General features: G+C 44.5%; 1 protein-coding gene across 7 annotated transcripts in view; it reads left to right on the forward strand.

The window, feature by feature from the left end:
- ACOXL (acyl-CoA oxidase like) overlaps positions 1 to 23717 on the forward strand; it is a 347875-nt gene that overhangs the window by 44679 nt on the left and 279479 nt on the right. For all 7 annotated transcript variants that reach the window (XM_059405581.1, XM_059405577.1, XM_059405580.1 and 4 more), the window contains 7 exons: positions 4156 to 4239; positions 11963 to 12049; positions 12366 to 12464; positions 16605 to 16719; positions 17319 to 17405; positions 19181 to 19253; positions 23264 to 23396. In XM_059405581.1, the coding sequence (XP_059261564.1) occupies positions 4156 to 4239; positions 11963 to 12049; positions 12366 to 12464; positions 16605 to 16719; positions 17319 to 17405; positions 19181 to 19253; positions 23264 to 23396 (678 nt within the window). The remainder of the gene's footprint in view (positions 1 to 4155; positions 4240 to 11962; positions 12050 to 12365; positions 12465 to 16604; positions 16720 to 17318; positions 17406 to 19180; positions 19254 to 23263; positions 23397 to 23717) is intronic.

A 23717-nucleotide genomic window follows, 5' to 3' on the forward strand; every position in this document is an offset into this window, starting at 1 on the left:
GCTAATAAGTGTAGACAGATGTGCTCAGGATCTTTAATCATCTGACGGGTGCATATTTAAACCATAATGTGATGACATTACACTCCTCCAGAATAGCTAAAAATGGAAAAGATGCGTAGGACTGACAAGGATGCAGAGAAACCAGAAGTCTCCCATGTTGTCGATAGCAGTGTAAAATGGTATAGCCACTTGAAAAACTGTTTGGTGGTTCCTTACAATATTAAACACAAACCTACCCTTTAACCCAGCAGTTGCACCCCTGGGAATTTACTGGAGAGAAACGGGAACACATGTCCGTCCACAAGAAAACTTTTACATGAATGTATATATCAGCTTTACTCCTAATAACCCCAGACTGGAAAGAAAACAAATGTTCAGTAAGAGATGGGACAAACTGTGGAATATTCATAGATGGAAAACTACTGAGTCATGAGGAAGAACTACTGACACACAAATCCACACAGATGCCTTATTTACATGAGAAAAGGCAGATGCAAAAACCTACATTCTGTGTGATTCGGTTTATGTAAATTAAAGAACAGGCGAAGGTAATGGATGATGATAATACGAGAAAAGAGGTTGCCTGTAGGGGTGGGGACTCTGAAAAGGGGCTCGAGGGCACTTTCTAGGGGGAGACAGGAATGTTCTATAATCTTAATTGGAGTGATGTTTACACAGGTAGGTAATTGATCAGAACTCATGTGCTCAAGCTCTGTGCATTTCACTCTATGTAAGTTTCAGCATAATAATAATAATAATAGTGCTTGATGTTTGGGGCAGAGTAGAAGCAGGGAAACCAGCAGGGAGACTGTTATAATAGTACAGGCACAACATGGTGGTGGGAGATGTATTAAGGGGCTCAACTTGAGATCTCTTTTCAAGGGAGGGCCAAGGACTGGTTAGCTCAGTAGGCAAGAGTCTTAGTTAGGCTGGCCCGAGATGACTGGGTCCCTGAAGCCCATTTACTTATTTTATTTATATATTTTGCTCTGTCCCATTTCTTTCTAAAATAATTCAGGATTCATTATAACAAAGGACATGTATTCAATAAGACTGAGAAAACATAACCAAAATAGAAAATTGAAACCAGAAGGTAGAAGAAGCAAGTATGCCAGTTTGGGAACTGATAATAAAAAACTAAGATCAGGAAACTCTTACCATCCAGTACCCTTGGCTGGGACTGCAGACAGGTTACAAAGGGGGTGGTGAGGGTCTTTTAATATCAGAGAAAAGACGGCTCAAGTGGTGCTGAGTCAAGATGATTTTAGTTGAAGAATATATGACTTGTGGAGACTCTCTGGGCTTATAAAACCAAAGACACACATTTTTGTAGAACTTGATTTGTAACAGAATATTGCATCACAAAGGTCTGATACATGGAGTGCTCGCTAATGAAACGGGGGGTGTATTTTAGGGAGAACTACCTTCCTTCTGTTCGAGATGATCTATTATGCAGAAATGTAAATAGCATGGGGCGCAATTTAGGATAAAATAAAGCTTGAGTGTATTCTCCATACCTATATGGAATCATTATCATTTAGAATTAATGCAAACTAACGTTCTGACATGGGACTTGAGTTTGGTTTGAATATATCAAGTCTAAAGGAGGCAGCTATGGATATGTAGAAATACTGTAAAAATGTATGTCAAGAAATACGTTTTTTTAAGATTTTATTTATTTATTTGACAGAGATTACAAGTAGACAGAGGGGCAGGCAGAGAGAGAGAAAGGGAAGCAGACTCCCTGCTGAGCAGAGAGCCCGATGTGGGGCTCGATCCCAGGATCCTGGGATCATGACCTGAGCCGAAGGCAGAGGCTTTAACCCACTAAGCCACCCAGGTGGCTCTGTAGGGGTGGGGACTCTGAAGAAACACACCTTAATTATTTATTGATCATTATCAGTACAGACAATTCATTATGTTGTCAGTTGAATGAGAGGGGAAACTTGTCAGTATTAGACATTCTTTAATTAAGAACAATTAATGAATCAGAAATGAAAAAAATTGAACAAAAGAGAGAATTTGTGTGGAGAAGATATTAAAAATAAATGCGAGTAAAGCAGTCCATCAAATTAAGCCTTGTCTTAGTTCTGGAACTTTCGCTTGACTTCTTAAAATAGACCATTCCAAATGAAGGCTTAAATCACCATCAGAGGATTAACGGCAAACTCATATTGGCATTGCCCATCAGGTCTAATAGCAAAGACTGCTGACTCGTGCAGAGACTAGGGAAGGAAAATAATCTCATAAATAATTCATAATGCACTGAGATGGCTAAGTTTGTGGTTGATTCTTTAGCAAATTTGAATTTATTTCAAACTGGTGAGTAAAAATGACAACAGTCGGACAGCATTAATGACAAAGGCATGCTCTTGCCTCAACCATATAAATGGAGGGAATGAAATATGAAGAAAACTGTGACCAGCTGGGGGTTCTGAGGGATTTACTTGCTCCTGGTGGTTTAGGTTTGGCCACAACAGAGCAGGTGGCTTAAGGTAATGAAGGGTTTGTTGTGGTGATGTAAGATGAGATGACTCTCAGGAAGTTCACTTGGGCGCTGGGATGTGTTGATGTCAAGTGCCCTTTGGGGATGAGGCCGGTGGTACAAAATAGGGGTGCACTGGCAATAAAGTCTGGGCCACCCAGGGTCCTGGGGCTTCTATAAGCTTCATAGTGAGGGGTGGGGGCAAGATGTCCGTATGAGGATTCTGAAGATCTCGTTTCTGGCCTTGCTTTTCCACTTACTAGGTGATCCTGGTTGGACAAATCTTTTGACCTCCAGAGTCTAGACTCTTCTGTTACATGGGGTCTGTACTTCCTTTCTTGCTACGCTTTTCATGGATGTTGCAAGGATCGACAGGATAAAGGATACATGAGCTCTCTAAAAATGTCTGCAAATAACTGCTACAGTTTTTTTTTTTTTTTTAATTATTTGCTGGTAACTAACTCTTTAGTGTGAGCTGAAGCAGGAGCCATGCAATAGTTCATGCTCAAGCTGAAGTTATTTTAAGAAATAATCAATACAAGATGCATTGGGTTGGAGCCACCATAAGAGTCATAAATCTTGACAGTGTGCTGTTTGATAAAATTAATAATGCTTGAAAGAAACATTGTAAAAACCTACAAGAGGGGAAAACCTAGTGCATTTGGGAGAAAGGGCTTAAGTCATTGTGGAAACTGAGAGTTACCTTAGGAACGATGGTTACTGTCCTGATGCCAAGTGGGACAGTTTTCAGGCATAGGTCCGCACAATTGCACATGCGTGCATACACACACACACACACACACCCCACACTCACACACACTCACTCACGTACACAAGGGCAACAAGCACCAGCTTTGTTGCATGGGTCTCAGAAGAGACTGGAGAGTAAGAAAGACTAGCATTAATTCCAACAGCGGATAATTGTAATCTGTACACTCCACGGCCTACCACCTTCTAAGGAAATGCTGCTTGCCTCTGAATTTTACAAATAAAATAGCCTCATTTCTCACTGGTGAAGCATATGCTCATGTTGCTTTGTGATTTGTGGCTGTTGCACACGGTGACAGAGAGGAGGGCAGTTAAGGGGGACCGGGACCTCATGGTGTTTAATATATCCAAGCCCCCAGATGATCTATGATTGGAAAGGAAAGTGCAGAATACTGCTTTTCCTGCGTCCACAATGATCCCAAACCTTCCAGATCCTCTGTCTTCCCACCAAGGTTGTTGCGGGAACCGGAGCCAGGTGTCCTCTGTTGGTGGGAGCTTTGGGCCACCCCAAGTGGAGACTTTGCAGACCCGCATTGCTAGGCAGAACCATCGTTGCTAGGGAGAAGCATGGAGGGCATCAGGCTCTGGGGACCCACGAGGGACAAACTTGGTTAAGGAAGCACAAGACCTGAGGGAGTCTGTCAGAAGCTTGACCTCTGTGGAGATGGAATTGATTCTTCTCCTAGGTGGTCAGAGCCCGGAAGACCATGTTAAAATTGCCTGGATTAAAAGGTTTATTTCAGTAGGGTCGTGGGAGAATTTATAATCTCAAAAAGGTTTTTATTGCAGTGAATCTTTATTATAAAAGTTACTTGCGTTTGTTATAAAGATGTTAAATTAAAATGTTAACTTAATTTTAAAACCTTAAGGAAACCTTGACGTTGGGTCTGTCATGTTTGCAGGCAGAGAAAACAAAGAATTTTGTCAGTCGAAGCCTGGTCATAGGAGAAGTCCTCTCCATAGCAGACATGGCCACAGGAGTAAAGGTGAGAGGCTCTGGGGAACCAGTCCTTCATGAGCTGCTACTTAGTTTTGAATGGCAAGGAGCACAAAGTAGAACCCCACAGGTATCTGTCTGTTTACTGGAATAGATGTGTGTAAAATGGTACACCTGACAGCCCATGCCCCTGACTTCCTCTTTAACCATGATATTCAGCCTTGTGCTTGTTTGTTCTTGGCTTTTCTTTTTGTGTATTTGTACTGCACTGTCAAACAATTATTTTCATTTGTTTTAATTTTAGAAAAAGCCTCATAGTCATTCATGATTTATTTTCTTCTCTTAAATATAATCACTAAGATCAGTCTGTGTTGGGCGCCTGGATGACTCAAGCAGTTAAGCGTCTGCCTTCAGCTCAGGTCATGATCCCAGCGTCCTGAGATTGAGTCCCACATCGGGCGGGCTCCCTACTCCCACTGAGTAGGGAGCCTGCTTTTCTGCCCCTCCCCTGGCTCGTGCACCTTCTCTCTCTCTCTCCCGCTCACTCTCTATCTCTAAGTAAATAAAATCTTAAAAAAAAAAAAAAAAAGATCAGTCTGTATTGTGGCATGCCACAGCCTCTGTACTTGTTTTTTTTTAATTTTTTAATTTTGAGATAATAATGCTCACAGGAAGTTAGAAGAATAATACGTAGGGTTATAGGAACTCTTCTCCCAGTCACCCTCTGCTGTAAACCAATGTAAAAGCAGGAAATCACTACTGCTACTGTACTGTTCTAGGACAGTACTAGACTACAGGCCTTCTTCAGATTTCACTAGCTTGTACATACACCCCAGTGTGTGTGCATGTGTGTGTGTGTGTTTCTATGAAGTTGGGGTGTGTGTGTGTGTGTGTGTGTGTGTGTGTGTGTGTGTGTAGTTCTATGCAGTTGGTCCCATATATGGATCCACACGACCCCCATCACAATCAAGATGGAGAACTGTTTCATCACCGTAAAGAAACTTACAGTGCTACCCATTTGCAGTTACACCCAGTCCCCACCCTGTTCCTGTTCTTTGGCCACCACTAATCTATTCTCTACAGTGTCACCATTTGAGAATGATACATGGATGGAAGTTCATTCATTTTCTCATATTCCTTTGTGTGAATATGCGACAGCACCGGGACTTTTTAGCCTTCTCCATTTTTGCCATTCATATGGGTGTAAAATGGCATGGCATCGTGGGCTCGCTTTGTGTGTCTCACCAAGAATGGTGAACAGAATAGTCCTTAACAGGTGTGATGGCCATGGTTCCTCATGGTACCCTAAGTCCCCAGTGGAGGACCATTTTTGTGGGGCTGCATATGCTCTCCATTCTCTCCCTGGACACCACTGTGCCTCAAAATAAGGCCCTGCATCCAAACATTCAGTCCTGATGCCCCCTAAAGGGAGAAGTAACTAGAATATGAAGAGAGAATGATCAGACAGAAAAGCCATATCAATCATTGGTGAGTCCAAAATGGCAGTTATTTTAGTTTTTTCCTTGTAGACATTTAAAAATGGTTCAGGTTGTCAAGCTCAGGGTCATGGGATTGAGTCCTGTCTCAGGCTCTGTGCTCAGTAGGGATCTGCTAGAGATTCTTTCTCTCCCTTTCCCTCTCCCCCTGCTCCATGCTCTCTCTCTCAAATAAATCTTTTTTTAAAAAGAAGGAAAGAATTAAGGTCTTTAAAATTGCTTCTCTGATCATATCACTCTTCTGCTTTAAACTTCTCTTTATGCTTTAGAGAAGTCTTCCTATTTTTTAATATGGCCCATGTGTTCTTGTGTGGTTTGGCCCTACTCACTTCTCCAGATACCTTCTGTTTCACTTTGTCCTCCTCCCTAGGAGACCTGACATACTGGCCTTCTTTCATTCTTCTCATCCACCTTGGGGCCACTCTTGCCATCACCCTAGAATGGATTTTTTTCCCCCTCCTTCACCTGCCTGACACCTGCTCATTTTTCAAGTCCCAGCCCAAGTGTCCTCCCCACAGGCCTCCCTCAAGCCTGCAGTTGAAATCCTATCCACTTGTCATCTGTCTTTGTACCTTTCAGTTGTCTGTCACAAGTATGTACCTACTTTGATCTTTTGTATTTATTCATGTGTCTAATTGCTCTATGTCTCTTAGCACCACTAGAGGGCAAACCTCTTGAAGACTATCATCCTCTTGTATAGTATCAATACAAGAGAATTAAATGAATATAGAATCAAAACAGGTCTTACTAGAAAGGTTAAATGTAGAATTACCGTTTGACTCAGGAAATCCATTCCTAGGTATATTCCCCCCAAAATAGAAAACAGGGACTCAAACAGATACTTGTGTGCCACTGTTCATTGCAGCATTATTCACAATAGCTAAAGGGTGGAAACAAACCAAGTGTGTGTCAACAGATGAATGGTTAAACAAAATATGTATACATATGATGGAGTATCATCTAGCTATCAAAACAAATGATGTTTTGGTACATGTTACAACATGGATGAACTTTGAAAACATGACACTAAGTGAAATAAGCCAGACACAACAGGACAGATATTGTATGATGCTACTTACATGAAATTTCCCAAAGAGGTGAATTCATAGAGACAGAAAGCAGATGATGGGTTGCAAGAGGTTGGAGGAGCAGGAGGATGGGGAGGGGCGGCAGGGCACAGGGGTCCTATTTAGGGGTGATGAAAGGTTTTGGAGATAGATAGTGGTGATGGTTACACAACAGTATGAATCTCACTCATACCATTGAATTGTACTTAATAATGGCTAAAATGCAAACTTTATGTTAAATGCATTGTGCTGCAATAAAAAAAAACTTTGAAAAAGTTAACCCAAGTTATCATGAACGCTGTTTGCTTTCCCACACATCATTCATTGCAGAGGACTTGTTTATCTTGTGCTTGAATAGCCCAGACAGTTAGAGGAATGTGTGGATGGTCCTCCTGAGTCCAGCCCAGGGGGGGCCATGTCTATCTTTCTGTGGGCAGTGGAAGGAGATGTGGTGTGATCAGAACAGTTCCTGTGAGCCCTGGGTTGGTCAGGGCATCCCCAGACCTCACTGCCAGCCCACAGGGTTCTGGTAGCCTCTACCTACTTTTCTTTTACACCTGCACAGGAGCTTTCCGTTTATACCTGCACAATGAGGAAGTGTCGGCAGTTCGTCTAAGTCATCTGTGCCCCGCAGTCCTGGGCTCCTTTGCTCTCTCCCTCCACACCTGTGTTCTTCAAAAGCTCTGGGTGTCCCTGAGTGCTTTTTAGACAAACATAATTGGACTAACACAGCGAAGTGGTGACAGGACCAGGGTCTGGCTCTGAGAACGACTCACAATGAGGTTGGGGGTGGGGGGTGGGTTGGGAAAGTGAGAGGTGCCAGGGAAAGATTTCCTTTACTAAGAACTTTGAATCCCTGCTTTAGCTTGGGGGCCTTCCCAAGGTCTTCTACCAGACACACTGATGCATTTTGGAAGGACTCTAGGACCCAAAGAAATGTGACATGCTTCCTTTTCTTCTTCCCCATGACTGTTCCCCTTTTTCTCTATCTGAACCACCCTATTATCTGTCTTAGTTTGCTTGGGCTGCCATGAAAAAATACTATAGTTCATGTGGCTTAAATAACAGAAATTCATTTTCTCACAGTTCTGGAGGCTGGTGAGATCAAGGTCCAGCTGATGGAATACCTGGTGAGGACTCTCTTCGTGTAGATGGTCGCCTTCTTGCTGTGTCCCCACACTGGGACTGGGCAGAGAGAGACAGACAGAAAGAGAGAGCACTCTCTGGTATCTCTTATAAGGGCACTAATCCCATCGTGAATGTTCCACGCATGACCTCATTTAAATTTAATTAGTTCCCAAAGACCCCATATCCTAACACCAACACACTGATGGTTAAGGCTTCAGCATGTGCATTTTGGGGGGAACCAAATGCAGTCCATAGCACTATCCTTTCTGGGGCCAGCATTGCCTCAGAAACCAGCAGTGCTTCAGTGTGTTCCATTTGCTCTTGGAATGAAAAGAGAAAGGAGTCTGAATGTGCTTGAAGATTCTTCAGGGGACCCACTGTTGGACTATGGTGTAGGAAGGGCCTGGCCCATCATAGCCATGTCAGACTTCCTGGCATACATGACAGACCTGCCTGGTACATGGTGGCATGGAGACAGTCAGAATGACGTGGGTTTACGTCCTGTCTCTAGGACTTCACAAAGTTCATGCACAGTCCTTTTACATCTAAGCTCATAATGGGTGACCTTTGTTTTCTGTGAAGACAGTGCTGCTAATATCCATTCATGGGCTGTGGTCAGATTTAAATTGATGATGCCTATGAGAAGCTATATGTTATGGCTGGCAGGTAGCAGGAACTTGGTAAGTGGCTGGGATGCTACCCCCTAAGACGTGGTCCAGACCCTTTTTCTGGCCGTCTCCTAGGTAGCATCGTCAGTAGATTGAGGTGAAATTGACCTGCATTTCAGCTCTAGCCCCCTAGCTTTCCCTGCCATGGTGGGACATCTTTCTTGCTAGTCACTATTTGGAAGTTAAGAGGCCCCATCCTTGAACCTCTTCAGCCTGTCCTGACAGCAGTTCCCAGTCCCCAAGGAGCTCTGACTGTGGCCTCCAGAGGCTACTGCCAGCTGTCATTGGGCATGTTGTGCTCATGACCTCATGTACACGAGGTTGCTGCCCTTCCCATCCTCCAGACTAGTGAGAAAGGAGAGAAGGAGCTTTCCCAAACAAATAATGCAAGGTGCACATAGATTTAGAGATTTTGTGGTGTCCTTCCCTTTGTCTAATTTCCTTGCCACTGCATTCTTTTTTTCTCAGAACAAATAGACTAGTCTGAGTCCTGTCTGCTGAGGTGGACTAAAGGCCAGGATGCCCACTGGGCAGCGAAGGCAGCAATGGACACAGTGCTCTCCGAGGAGGACACTTTGCCCTGCTCCCTTGTGATGGGTTAGTGCCCTTCTTCGGTCAGTTTCTGCCTCCCTGTCTTAGGGAATTCCCCCCCCCCCCCCCCCCCGGCTCCTCCGGCAATCAACCCCCCTCCTAGCCCTCACTAAACCGCTAATGGGCCTTCATCCATCTGGAGCTCAGGCCCAAACTCAGGTGGCACCTAGAGTCCTCCCTTGCTTTCTTCTTCCAAATCCAACCTATCAGCTCTGTCTCCAGAATCTACCTTGAATGCCCCTGCTTCTCACCACCCTGGTCTGACCACTGCTCACTGGCTTACCTCAGGGGTTGCTCAGGGTCACCTCCTTCCTGCTGGCTGAGCTGGGGTCCATCCTCCTCACAGGCGGCCCGTGCTAAAAGCTTGTATCAGGCCAATCATCTGCTTGGAACCTTCAGGTGCTGCCCCTGCATCGGCCCCATTGGGTCAGATTCTCTTTCAGAGAATGTGACTTTGGCAACACACTGCCCAGCACTTGGGGGAAAATCCTCACATTTTAAGTGACTCTGTGGATTGGGGGGTCACACAGACGCCACGTCTGTTAACTGCTGTGGTTTCTGTAAACCAACAAGTTTTATTCACCCACCCAGTGCTCCTACTGATGACATTTAGTGAACGGGAGTTTTCAAAATGTGGATAAAATATTCTCCCCACTCCCCTTTTTAATGAGGAGGAATGGATTTAAAATCTAGAACAGGAATGTATTTGTAAAGAATGCATTAGCCACCAGCTGGAGAGATTTGGGGGTGGACAATTCAACCTGTTTTAGTTTTAGAAAAATGCTTTTTTAAACTTGATTTCCAAAATGATTTATGGGGGGGGGGACCACTATTTGGATTGACTGCATCTTCCCGGGCTGGAATTAGCAATGTGATCAGCAGGGTCATGAGGATTCCGAGGATTCTTTATGAGTCTCCAAATGAAAGCACTTCATATGTCAGAGGTGATTAATGAAATTCATCTGTCATGACGTCAGAGTTATTGAAGTTGGTAAAGTGCCCTTTCAGATAATTAGGGTCAGGCCGATCACATACGTGGAGTGTGGAACTAGTTCTTGCCAGAGGCTGGTGACAGTCTTGGGTGGGAGATCTTAAGATTCCATTCCTGCCATTTCCCTTCCTACAAGGTCTTCCTTGGGGTTACTGTGTCTACTCAAGCTCATTCAACTGTGATGACCCTAGGGAAAAAGGGTACTTATTGGCTGTTATAACTGGAGTCCAGAGTACCACAGGTGTGGATGTGGGGAACCTGGTCTGTCCCATGTGTCTGCCTTGTCTCCTTCTCCACACCTTGACCTCATGTGTTGGTTTCCTATACCAGCTCTCGTAATGGCGAGAACAGCCAGCAGCTCTAGGCCTGCATGCTTCCAGATTCCACTGCAATGAGAAAGAGAGAGCGTCTTTTGCCTACTAGCTTACCCATGTGTCCCAGAGGATGCTGTGGTTGGACCCACCCAGACCACGGGTCTATGCTGATGCCATCCATCCCCTATGGCCAGGATATTATTTATTGCAGATCGACCCATCCTGGGTCCTAGGCTCATCCTAGAGCTGAGGGTGAGGTCAACATCAGCCACAAACACTTGGACTGACTGTGTGAGAAGAGGGCTCCCCAGAGGAAATCTGACACTGAGTGGCCAGGGCAGAGGAAGTCATACTAGCCTGCAAACACAGCCAGTGTCTATACACTTGAACTCTTCTGTCTTTGTCATCAGCCCTCCACTCCCTTCAAATGGCTCCACTCCAGCCACCCTTCCTTCTCATCTTCCTCCTCATCCTCTCCTCCTCCACTTCCTCCTTGCCAGCAACACTTTTCCAGGGTTTATAAAAGACCAGAGTCCTTGGCAGTTGACCGTCCCTGAATTCTCGCTGCAACCTTATGAAGTGCTATGAGGCATTAAGCAGCTTGGCTTTGGACCCCAGCCCTGCTCACCATCTCAGAGCGCAGCCTTTGGCAGGTCACCCCTCTCACTGAACCTCAGTGTCCCTGTCTGTCAAGTAGGGGTGGGTGATGACGTGCTTTTCCCGGGGTGGTTGTGAGAATCAGTGGGCTTGTGTGTATGAAGCTCAGTGCTTAGAAGGGTAAGTGCTCAGTAAGTGGGAGCACTCATCACTCACTGCATTTGTCAGATGTGGAGACTGAGGATTGCCATTTGTCCAAGGTCCCCCAGCCAGTGGGTAGCTGAGCTGGGCTTGGAGCCCAGGCTATCTCATTGCGGGCTGAGTGCTTGCTCGTTATTGGATTTGCATTCCATTTTCCATCAGCTTTCCTGTTTGCTGGCAGTTTCTCATGGTAGGGTTCACCTCTGCAGTCTGGGCTAATATCTGGGATCAGTGCATAAATCCTTCGTTACACATCTTCTACACACCAGGCACTAAGCTAGCCCCTGAGCATATAAGGCAGACTGAACGTTCCGAAGCATCATTTGAGAGAAAAACAAAACTGGAGGTATTACGATTCCAGATTTCGAGTCATATTACAAAGCAGTAGGAATTAAAACTGTATGGTACTGGCATAAAAACAGAGATGTGGAGCAGTGGAATAGAACAGAAAACCCAGAAGTAAACCCACAATTGGTGGTCAGTTCATCTTTGACAAAGGAGGAATGAATATCCAGTGGAAAAAAGACAGTCTCTTCAGCAAATGGTGTTGGGAAAGCTAGACAGTCACATGCAAAAGAATGAAACCGGGCCACTTGTGGGGCTTTTATAAAGCTGGACGAGCTGAACACATGCTCCTCGAATGGAGTTTGGCCAGGGCTTTATTCATCCTTTAATTGTTGACTCTCGCTAACAATGGTCTATGTTGTCCTTGCTTTCAGTGTGGAATAATTTATTGGCTATTTGGTGGTGCAGTCAGGAACCTTGGAAGCCCAGGACATGTCACTAAGTGGCTTCAGCCCCTCCAGGTATGGTGTGTCTTCTTCCATGAAGAGCCTTAAAAATTCTTAGTAACTAGATGTGTGTGTGAGCGCATGTTTGCAGAGAAAGAAAGTAAACCAGAGAATTAACATCAGCAAGAATCTTGTTCTGAATGAGAGTTTCTGGATTGTTTTTTAAAAGAACTGTCATGTTGTTGTCACAGTAGTTGCCCCCAGGCTCAACGCTTGTAAATATCTCCAACTCACTGCTTCCTCTCTCACCCACATCCTTGATGATCAGAGGTCTGCAGTTGGAGCGAGCATCTGACTAACTAATTCCCTTCTAATATCTGGTAAACTCCAGGAGCAGAAATACACTGGGATGTTTGCAATGACCGAGAGGGGCCATGGGAGCAATGTGAGAGGGATCCAGACTGAAGCCACCTTTGACCTCTCAGCGCAGGTGAGGATTCTGCCCCTTATTCTGCAGTTTGGGGTGGCGGGAAACCTGTTCAGAACCAGACTCTCCTTCTTCCCGAGGTCAACCTCACATCCTCCGTGTGCACTCTCTGGCTAGAGGGGCTCAGATTTCAAACAACTGCCCAAGTGCTTTAGTGGAGGGGACACATGCTCAGCCTTCATGTGTCTCATATAAGCCAACACTTTTCAGCACCTACCATGTGTAGGCACTGCTTCACGCACTTTACGTGCTCTTGTTAATTGGACGTCTGGTGACACTCCTATGAGAACAGTACGGGCGCCATTTTGTCATCCTTCCCAACGGCCGCAGGTAAATGGCTGGAGGAGAAGTTTTGTTAGCACTCCCCTTTGTACCGTGTGGCAGGAGGTACTGCGTGTGCTGATGTCTCTTTACCAGGAATCAAGCCCTTGTTACTGGCACGAAGCAGTGTTTTTTTTTTTTCTAATTTTTTATTCATTTTTAAGCAATAAAGTAAGGCAGAGAGAGGAGGGAAGCAGGCTCTCTGCTGGGCAGAAAGCCCGATGTGGGGCTTGATCCCAGGACCCTGGGATCATGACCTGAGCTGAAGGCAGAGGTTTTAACCTACTGAGCCACCCAGGTGCCCCATGAAGCAGTGTTTTTAACTGTGACTTACACGAAAACTCCCACGGCCTCCCAAATAGAATTTCACAAAACAATCTTGTTTTTATGATCTTTAGTATATGTGGGGAACTTCGTTAGTTTCCCTTCTGTCCTCATAAATAAAAACCAGTTCGTCAAGACTCTAAACTGACCATCTCTATAAATGCGTTATACCCGGCAGGGTGAAAACCTTGCTCTATCTAAAGAAGTCTCCATTTCTTTAGCTCCTACTCCCTCCGAATAAAGAAACTCTCTACTTATTTCACTCTCCTTCATAGTTTCTTGCTTGATATTGGGTTTTCCTAAGAACTGCGAAGGAATACGTAAATTTTGAAGTTCTTTCTAGACACGAGTGTGGGTAAAAATATATGTGTGCAGGCGTGGGGCGTGGGTGTAGGTGCGGTAACTCACTCTAGCTGTTCTTCATTTTTGCTGAGTTTGTCATTTAGAATCTGAATTTTTGCTAGCGGGTTTTCCCGACCCACAAACGCTAGTTAGAGGGAATCAGGGATTAGAATGACGGATTCAAGCGAAGGTTCTATTGGAATATGTTCATCCCATCCTCCTGCCCAGATGCTAGTTCTCTACAATAGTCAGCGATGTCCAAGGCCCTAGCAAGAGTAAGGACTGACATGTATTGAATGCTTGCTATGTGCCAGGCTCTGTGTCAAACACCTTCTGTATACTTCACTGTATTCCCTTGCAATAACCATCCCACAACATGACGGTAAGCCACTTCTTGTAATCTAGCCCATGTGTGCTAGACGTCAGGCTGAGCACTCTACATGTGACATTGTGTTAAAGACCCTATAGTTTTCTGGGAAGATATTATTGTCCCTATTTGATAGGTGGAGAAACTGAGGCACACAGAGGTTAGGAAACTATGAATGAATCTGCCGTTAATGAGCTAGTCTGCCTCAGGTGGGGCTGCCCTTCACAGCTTAGCTTTCCAGCCAGGGATGGCGTGCTAACCAAACACCTTTTCAGTTTTTGGTCGATCAGTTTTTTCTTTCCCTAAACCACAGTACTGAGCTCACCTTGCTGTCTTTAGAGAGGAAAAAAGAAACCCCACCCAGAATTCTTATTTATTTGTTTCTTCTTACAGTCATTACTTTTTCCCACCAAAATCATTTCCCAGGGTGGGTCCCATTTCCCCCAAACAGCATAAATGATTTAGCTACCTGGCGTGCTTTGGCAGCTGCCGCCTTCTGCAGGGGAGTTGCAGAGCTGAAATCGTAATGATGAGGAGACTCTGGTGAACTCTCCGGTGGGAGTGAAAGAGAGAATAAGCCCATCATAAACTCGGGCCACTGAGGATTGACATAGCAGGGAATGGATTTCTCCTTCATTGCTTTCCGCGTTTCCCCCTTCATTTCCCTTGTAAAACGTGAAAGCACATCCAATGAGCCTTCTCTCCCTCAAGGACTCTTTCAATCACTTACATTTTCTGGTTATTCATTTCTGTGGGTTGGCTGTTTTATTTTTATTTTTGGACAGAGGCTCGGGTAGTGGTGGGAATAATTAAGAGGTAAGAGAGAATTTAGTTTTATATTTTATGCTAAATAACAAAAATAAATGCAGCTACGAGCTTTTGGGCAAAGGCTTTTTTTTCTTCTTTTTCCTTTTTCCTTTTTTTTTTTTTTTAAATGCTTACAGTACTGACCATTTTGTTGGCCTTCAACAACTAATTATGGTAGGAACCGACACACATGGTGTGCATTATTTAGATCCTTCTTTAATGCCAGCATTTTGGCTTGTGCAGACTTTCCCAAATCAATGTTTTTGCCAGAAGTGACAAACCTCCTTTCCCAGAGTGTATCAGATGTTTACGGGGATGGATGGCCTCCCGTCTCTTCCCCACCCCACCATATCTTTGCTGCCAGGTCAATGTTACTCTGCTACTTCCCTTCCTACCCTTGAGGGGTAAGCGTCCCTTCACCACACGGATTTTTTTGTTGTTGTTGTGGTTGTTACTGCACTCAGCCTCAAATAGTTCCTTTCTTTGAGAAATCCTGGCTAGCCTGATAAGACCACGGCAGTCTCCAGAGACTTCCCTTAAAAGGATTCAGCTTGTCCATTTATGTTTCTGAAAAGCGCTTGCACATGCTAGAAGTTTCCTTGTACAAACACATGTCAGAGAATGTTTTCTTAGGCTTCAAGAATGTATGTCTTGGACAGCGGGCGAGGGTAGTCTATAGACTTTAAAATCCGGACTCCGAGATAATCTTTACGTGATCAATCGTTTGTTGCTTTAGTTTAGCCACCTTTTCAATATTGTCAGCTCCAATTAGATGTGCAGTTCTGCTCTTTTGCCATTTCCCCTGGATTCCCTGACCTGCTCCAGAGAACCTGTATTCAGAGCTGCCCATTACCGTCAGTGCCTCCTTGATGACAGGTTCCTGGGTAACCCAGTTGGTGAGCAGAATCAGAAGCGAAGCGGGAGCATTTCCATTGTGATTCTGCCCTGGCTTCCCAAGAGGAGGAGAGAGAAGACCCAGGTTGAGCAGAGCCTGAAAACAAAAACGCTGCATCGTTTTCTTAAACAATGTCAATTTCAGACTGTTTGGAGCTGGAAGAATCTTTGGTCATATGATGGAAACAAACTGTGTGGCATATTCAAAGATTCTTTCCCTTATAAGATAGAGAATTATCTATAAATGCTTCAGTTTAAGGGTTTATGCATTTTGGGGGAACTTTTAATTATTATATCCATCGATCAAGAAAATGGAGTGGCAGGATCTGAAACAATTATCCAAAGTCTCAAATGAGTTTTTTCTCCCCTCCTTTTATAAAAATCAGGATTGTGGGGCGCCTGGGTGGCTCAGTGGGTTAAGCCGCTGCCTTCGGCTCAGGTCATGATCTCAGGGTCCTGGGATCGAGTCCCATATTGGGCTCTCTGCTCAGCAGGGAGCCTGCTTCCCTCTCTCTCTCTCTGCCTGCCTCTCCATCTGCTTGTGATATCTCTCTGTCAAATAAATAAATAAATAAATCTTAAAAAAAAAAAAAATCAGGATTGTGTGGGCTAAGATCCTAAGCAATGGTGGGTCTAGGTCATGGTTGCCTACGAATCTTGCTTGCATTTCTGGCATATGGTTTTGGCCTTCAATTAGATGCTGTTTAAACAACAAAACCCTATCAATAAAGTAGAGATTTTCAAGGCCAGGGCAAGAGTGGAGGACTTGAGGAACTAAGTGGTTTGTCCACAAGACGCAATGCCCAGCAGACAAGATAAAACACGCAGATGTGGACTCATTCACCTAGGGGCCCTAGATCATTAGACGTGCCATCCTGTCTTGTGAACCTTGCCAGTGGGGTGTTTGGGAGAGCTGAGTATAGATCACCAGGGGCTTGGGGGTTTTGTCTTCTCTTCTGCTGTGAAATCAATCACCCAAGGGTGTCCTGCTAGAGGATGTGGGTCTGTTTCATAGTAATCATTGCACTGAGCCAAGGAGTTGAGTTGAGCCTAGGAAAGGAAAACTCTGTCACTCTTTTTCTGTGTAGGAGTTTGTGATCGACACGCCATGTGAAAATGCTGAGAAGATGTACATTGGAAATGCGATGTATGGGAATTACGCCGCTGTCTTTGCTCAGCTCATCATAAACGGAAGATCACAAGGTTTGTGCTGGTACAGAAAGCTAGAATAATTCTCTTTACCCTTACTACTTTCCAGCAAGTACTTTACCTTGAAAGTGTACTTCACAGCACTGGTTTAGTCTTGTATAAACTCAGCACCAACTTTATTTCTTCAATATACACGGTGGCTAAATTTATTCTTAGATTTTTGACATTACAGTAGTTCCCCGCCCCCCTGCCCCCCCTTGTGTGCAGTTTTGCCTTCCACGATTACTGTTACCTGCGGTCAGCTGCAGTCTGGAAACAGATGACCTTCTGAGGTCAGAGGGTCCATAGTAGTGTCACACTCTGTCACAGGGCCTAGGTCATTCCCTTACTTCATCTCATCACGTAGGCAGGAAAACACTTGGCATATATAGGATTTGGTACTTTCTATGGTTTCAGGCCCTCACTGGGGTCTTGGAACATATCCCCTGTGGACAAGGGGGGACTACTGTGTACACTACCATATGCAGGGCAGGGTCCTAGAACTGACTGAATTTCAGGATCAACACAATTTATAGACTGTTCCAGGAAATGAATAAAGCTTTAATCGTAGCTTTAGAAAAGAGAGTTCAGCAACTGTCTCTCTGCTTTCTCAGGGCCCCACTGTTTCATTGTTCCTGTTCGTGATGAGAATGGAAGCTTGTACCCTGGAGTGACAGCTATCGATATGATGTACAAGGAAGGTGAGTCCTCAAGTGACACCTCTTCTCCCCTCATTTGCACTTCCTGCACACTCCCTGCCCCACCCAAGGAAGGTTGAACCTAACTCACCAAAATAGCAAAACAGAGAAGGCAGAGAAGACTCTTCGATTTTGAAGCCTGATGATAGTCTTTTATGTCACAACTGTTGGGGAATGCTGAAGATTGCCGTTCATGAATATGCATTGGTCTTGTTTTCTCCCAGCCTCTTGTATTTTCCAGTCATGAGGCAGCTTTGCCCTGTGTAATTTCGCCTCTTTTCCTCTTCTTGGACTTGTGGGCTCTCAGAGGGCCAGTCGAGGCTCTCTCTTTTTCCTGCCTCTGAGCCACAGCCTGGTGTTGGTGCCTCAGAGGCCCTTGATGAATCCCAAGGACTGACTCACGGGACGAGTTTGCTGTCGTACCCCAGGCTGAGTGGCTTGAACAACAGAAATGTATTGGCTCATAGTGCTGGAGGTTACAAGTTCAAGATCAAGGCGCTGGCAGGATTGGTTTCTTCTGAGGGTTGTGAGGGAGAATCTGTGCCAGGCCTCTCTCCTTGGCTTCTTACTGGTATCTTCATGCTCACATGTCATTCTCTCTCCTTGTGTGCATGTCTGTGTCCAAATTTCCCCTTTCTATAATCCAGTCCCTTGCATTAGGGCAACCCTAATGACCTCTTTTAACTTGATTATCTCTGTAAAGACCCTGTCTGCGAATAGGTCACATTAATTAGTACTGGGGGTTAGAACTGGAATGTGTGAATTTTGGGGGTGGGGTTGGGAGGGAGTGTAATTCAACCAGCAATTACTGAGAGCAGGCCATGCCTGTGGGCCCCACTGGTTGTCCACAACCAAGGCCAAACCAAGCCAAAGAAACAGGTGGGAAGAGAAGGAAAAATAAACAAAAAGAGAAAAGGGGGAAGAAGATGATTCTTCGGTGGAGGGGATAGTTTTGTCTTGGCCCTCAGTGTTTACTGACCACTGCCATGGCCGCAGGAATGGGCTACAGGTAGGGTTGTGAGTGCTCCGACTGTATCTCTCAGGGGTGACAGAGGCCCTCGCTGGCCTTGTCCCTTGAAGTCCAGTGTTGCTGAGAGCAGAGGGCTGAGCTCTTGTGAAGTGGTGTCAGACATTTAAAACACTGGCAACTTCAGAAAGTCTGCTTTGGTTTCCTTGTAAGCTCCTAAATGCAACTGTGTCCTTGTCAAGAGGTGATGTTCTAACTAAAGATGTTTACTGAAGATTTTTTTCCCCCTCAGATTAAATCTTCCTAAGTGTGAGATAAACAAAAAGTAGGCCCCAGATTCTGACAGGTGTCATTAGGAAACAGAACCGGTGGGTTTCAGGAAGCTTCTGAAACTTGGGTTACCCCAGTCACTCACAGCTGTCCTCGTGGCCATTTTCTCTTGTCTTTTTAGGCATCTGATTTCACAAACTTACTCCTTGTTCTGGGATGGAAGCGCTGGGAGGGAGGAGAAATTAGACTTCTTGCTTTCCTGCCTTCTCAGCGCTTGCCCTGACTTTTCCTTCTGATGCCTAGAGCTCTTCCTTCCGAAGTCATAGTACCCAGACTCTCCACATGAGCCCAGGAGTACAGAAGGCATAGCTCTTCAAGAAAACAAACAGACAGCGTCCCCACCCCCGCCCCAAATAGAACATCCTGGGAGAAAAAGAAAGGGTGCGGGGATTTTAGCAGAGACAGGCCTGGGAAATAGCAGGAATGGTAGGTCTAAGCTAGCACGGATTTGCCCCCTGCAGCTGTTTTCTGCTCTCTCTAGGTCTGCATGGTGTGGATAATGGGATTTTAATATTTCACAAGGTTCGGATACCAAGGGAGAACCTGCTGGATAAGTGAGTACTTTTTACTTGAACTCAGATTGGCTGCGTGTATGATCTCATTGCTCTCCCAAGCTGGGCCTGGCGCCTGGGTCTCATGGGCTGCATGTCCAGGCTGTCTGCCAGCCACTCCTACAAGTTTATTGATCTTCCATTGGAAAATTTAGATAAGAAAACAGAAAAAAATTGAACTTGTCCAAAATGCTATTCCCCAGACACAGTGATTGTTATGCACACCTTAATGTATAACTCTCTAGGCTTCTTTCCACGCTGGTGTATCAACAGAGAAAGAGATGTTTGATTTTTATTGAATGAGATCCACTTACAAATTCTATTTTTTTTTAAGATTTTATTTATTTATTTGACAGAGAGAGAGAGAGAGATCACAAGTAGGCAGAGAAGCAGGGGGAGGGGGGAAGCAGGCTCCCTGTGGAGCAGAGAGCTCCATGTGGGGCTCTATCCAAGGACCCTGGGATCATGACTTGAGCTGAGGGCAGAGGCTTAACTGACTGAGCCACCCAGGCACCCCACAAATTCTATTTTTTATAACTTGTAATTTCTGCTTAACATTATGTCAAATGTTTTTATGCAACAAGAAATACCTATGTACGTTATCATTTTCAATAGTATTATAATAGACCGTTAAATAAGTGATCTACAGTTTATGTAATCTGTCCTTACTGTTGGGCAATTTAGGTTGTTTCCTTAAAATTTGTTGCTGTTGTTGCTATTACACTCTGGGTAATGTTATCGCCTCCTTCAGGGGTGGCAGGAGGTAAGGTACTACCGTTCAGCCCAGGAGGCTGTTATAGCCAGTGCTTCTTGGAGGGATGGGTAACATCAGAGATGCTCAGTGTCATTTCCCAGCATCCCACTGCCATCAGGGTGGGTTAAACGATGAGGTGAAGGCTGCTTCTTCTGGTGCACTTTCAGGGGTGGAGCTCTAGGAGTTCACATTACACTTTGCAGAGGCCAAGAAACACCAATGACGGTTACTTTTCTCAATAGCATTTCCAGTATCCGGTAACAATCCTGACCTACTGGCTTATGGCAATCCGTAGAAAAGCTAGCAGTCAAGGTCTGGATAATCAGCTTGAGTCTAGAATTTCCTTTATAACACCTCATTCCTTTGCTTTGCCTGCAAACTCTTGCCAGCAGGTCAATGTCATAGATGCCAACAGTTTAAGAAAAATGTATGAGAAACAAAGTTTAAAAGAACGAAATTCTGTTAACCCCCCTGCCCAAGCCCCTGGGGAATTGGTAGGAGATAAAATGGAAACAACAAAAGCATCTTTGCAGTTATCCTGGTGTGTGGGGAAGCCTTGAGGCCCCCTCACCAGTGCCCGTGACAGCAGGTCTGAGTGCCACCAGCCTTCCCCAGAGATGCCAGCACGTTTTCCAGTCGCTCAAGCAGCAGTGCTGTGCTCTGGGGGATGGGCAAGAGGGAAGGAAAGCTGTAGATGTAGAGCTCCCCATGTGTCATCCACCCTCATGAGATCTCAGTGGCCTGGCCAGTCTGCCCGAAGCTGGATCCATTGGCTCATCCTTCATCCAATGCACTAGAGATTAGAAAGTTAGATCCAGCGGGTAAGAGAAGTAACAGTGAGATACATGGTCTGTAGATGATATGAGAATATATAGATTTTTTTTTTTTTTTTTGATAAGCAGTATTTGATTCTAAGCCATTTTATTGCCCTTTAAACTGCTTTCAATATACCAGAAGACCGCAGTGGAAACACAGGCATTTTGGAGGAGGAGCCCCATTTTGGGGTGTTGATAAAAAATGGATCAGGAAGTAGATGTTTACATTCATCGCAATCCCTGTCAAAATCCCAGTTGCCCTTTTGTTTTTTGTGTTTGTTTTGTTTTTTCAGAAACTGAGAAAGTGCTCCTAAACTTTATGTGGCAATACGAGAGTCAGAATAGCCAAAACAATCTTGCTAAAGAAGTAGGAGACTCACACTTCTGATCTGAAAATTTATTACAAATCTATAGTAATTGAGATGTTGTGATATTATAGTGGATCCCCTGAAAGCAGGTGGGAAGTAAAAAATGAAAAAAAAAGAAAAAGGGAAAAAAATTTACTGTGGTATTAGCATAAGGATAAATAGATAGGCAATGAAATAGAATAGAGAGTCTAGGAATAAATTCTTACATTTATGGTAAGTTAATATTCAACAAGGACCATAAGACATTTTAATGGGGGGAAAGAATAGTCCTTTCAACAAATGATGCTGGGGCAAGTAGACACCCACAGGCAACAGCATGATGTTGGACTCTTCACTCCTGTACACAAAAATTAACTCAAAATGGATCACAGATATAAATGTAGAGGCCCAAACTTAAAGTTCTTAGAAGAAAAGATAGATGTGTGTCTTTGTGACCTTGACTTAAACACCAAAAACATAAGCAACCAAAGAAAAAAAGAAATTAAAATTAAACAAATTTTTAATTTTCATCAAAATTTAAAAAATTTGCACCTCAAAGGACACTATGAAGGACGTGAAAAGACAATGCACGGAATGGAAGAACATATTTGGGAATCACATGTATTGTGATATATATGATACATATATATGATCTATATCTATATCTATCTTTATGGCATCCAGAATATAAAAGGAACTGCTACAACTCAACAATTAAAAGACAAATGACCCAGCTGAAAAATGGGCAAAAGCCTGAATAGACATTTCTTCGAAGAAGATATGAAAATGGCTAGTGAGCACATGAAAAGATGCTCAACGTCATTGTCATTAGGGAAATACCAATCAAAACCACAATGAGATACCACTTTGCACCTGCTCAGATGGGTATAAAAAAAGAGACAGGCCATAATGGTTGGCGAGGATGTGGAGAAATTGAAGCCTTCATACCTTGTTGGTGGGGGTGAAAATGGTGTTGCCAATTTGGAAAAGAGTTTGGCATCTCTCCAAAAGTTTAAGTTTTTCATATGAGCCCATTCTGTTCCTAGGTATGGGTGAAAACATCGTTCACAGGAGAATCAAAAACATGCTTGCACCAAAACATGTCCACAATTGTTCAAATTGTCCAATTGTTCATAGCATAATTTTTTAAAAAGATTTTATTTATTTATTTGATAGACGGAGATCACAAGTAGGCAGAGAAGCAGGCAGAGAGAGAGGAGGAAGCAGGCTCCCAGCTGAGCAGAGAACTCGATGCGGGCCTCCATCCCAGGACCCTGGGATCATGACCTGAGCCGAAGGCAGAGGCTTTAACGCACTGAGCCATCCAGGCGCCCTGTTCAAAGCATAATTATTCATAATAGCCATAAAAGGGGAGACAACCCAAATATCCATGAACTGATGAGCAGAGGAACAAGATATGGTGTATCCATGCAGGGGCTTATCATGGGGCCGTAAACAGGAATGAAGTATGGACACACACCACAACATGCAGGGACCATGAGAACAACGAGCTGAGTAAAAGAAGGCACACATATAAGCCACATATTATACAGTTCCACCGATGGGAAACATCCAGAATGGACAACTCTGTAGAGATAGATAGTAGTTTAACGGTTGCCAGGGCCTGGAGTATGATGAGTACTGTGAGTGACTGCTCACAGCATGAGGGTTTTTTGGGGGGTGATGAAATGTTTTGGAACTGGACAGTGATAATGGTTGTACGAGTTTCTGAATGTCCTAAAAAGCACTGAATTGCACACCTTAAAAGGGGGGGATTTTATGGCATGTGAATTATATATCAACAACAAAAGAGTGGATTGGGGTGTGGTCTTCACATTCAGGCTCCAGTGTGGGTTTAATGATGGCAGTCCCCATGCTTCTTTTTGGCACGAAACCTGCTTTTACTTTCCGTGAGTCAAGTCTTGGTCAGAATCTCCTGGGGAGACTCTTCCCCTGCCTCCGACTCTGAGGTCTCATGAGCGTAGTTCCTGGACCCAGAAACCTTGTGTGTGTGTATGACATCATTTCTAGTGGTGCCATGTACTTCTTCTTTGTTAACCCTGCTCCTCTTTTCCACCTGCCTCTCCCCTATCATAGGTTTGGTTCTGTGGCTCCAGATGGGCAGTACCACTCTCCTATTAAGAACAAGAGTGCAAGATTCAATGCGATGCTGGCAGCACTGACCCCTTCGAGATTAGCTGTGACTTTCCAAGCTCTGGGTGCCATGAAGGTAGTTGACTCTGATTTTAATTTACATCATGGTTTATTCTCTGCATGTTCCGGGGATAACAATTTTAGGAGCTGAGCTTCCCGAGCCACAGTTGTTGTAATGTGGCTAGGGTTAATGGTTAGATACTAAGAAGGGCCAGTTGGTCTCATACAGAGAACATTTCTGCCCCCTTCTTATCATGGAATCCTATCCATCTACATCTCAGATGGGCTGCTGATTATGGTGGGTATGACATAGGCATTGTGGTAAAAGAGCCACAAAAGATGACCTGGGCCGGGGGGCCTGGGTCATTCAGAACAAATGCATCTGCTGGAAAAGCAG

The sequence above is a fragment of the Mustela nigripes genome, chromosome 7 (genome assembly GCF_022355385.1).
Source record: "Mustela nigripes isolate SB6536 chromosome 7, MUSNIG.SB6536, whole genome shotgun sequence".
NCBI classification, from domain to species: Eukaryota; Metazoa; Chordata; class Mammalia; order Carnivora; family Mustelidae; genus Mustela; species Mustela nigripes.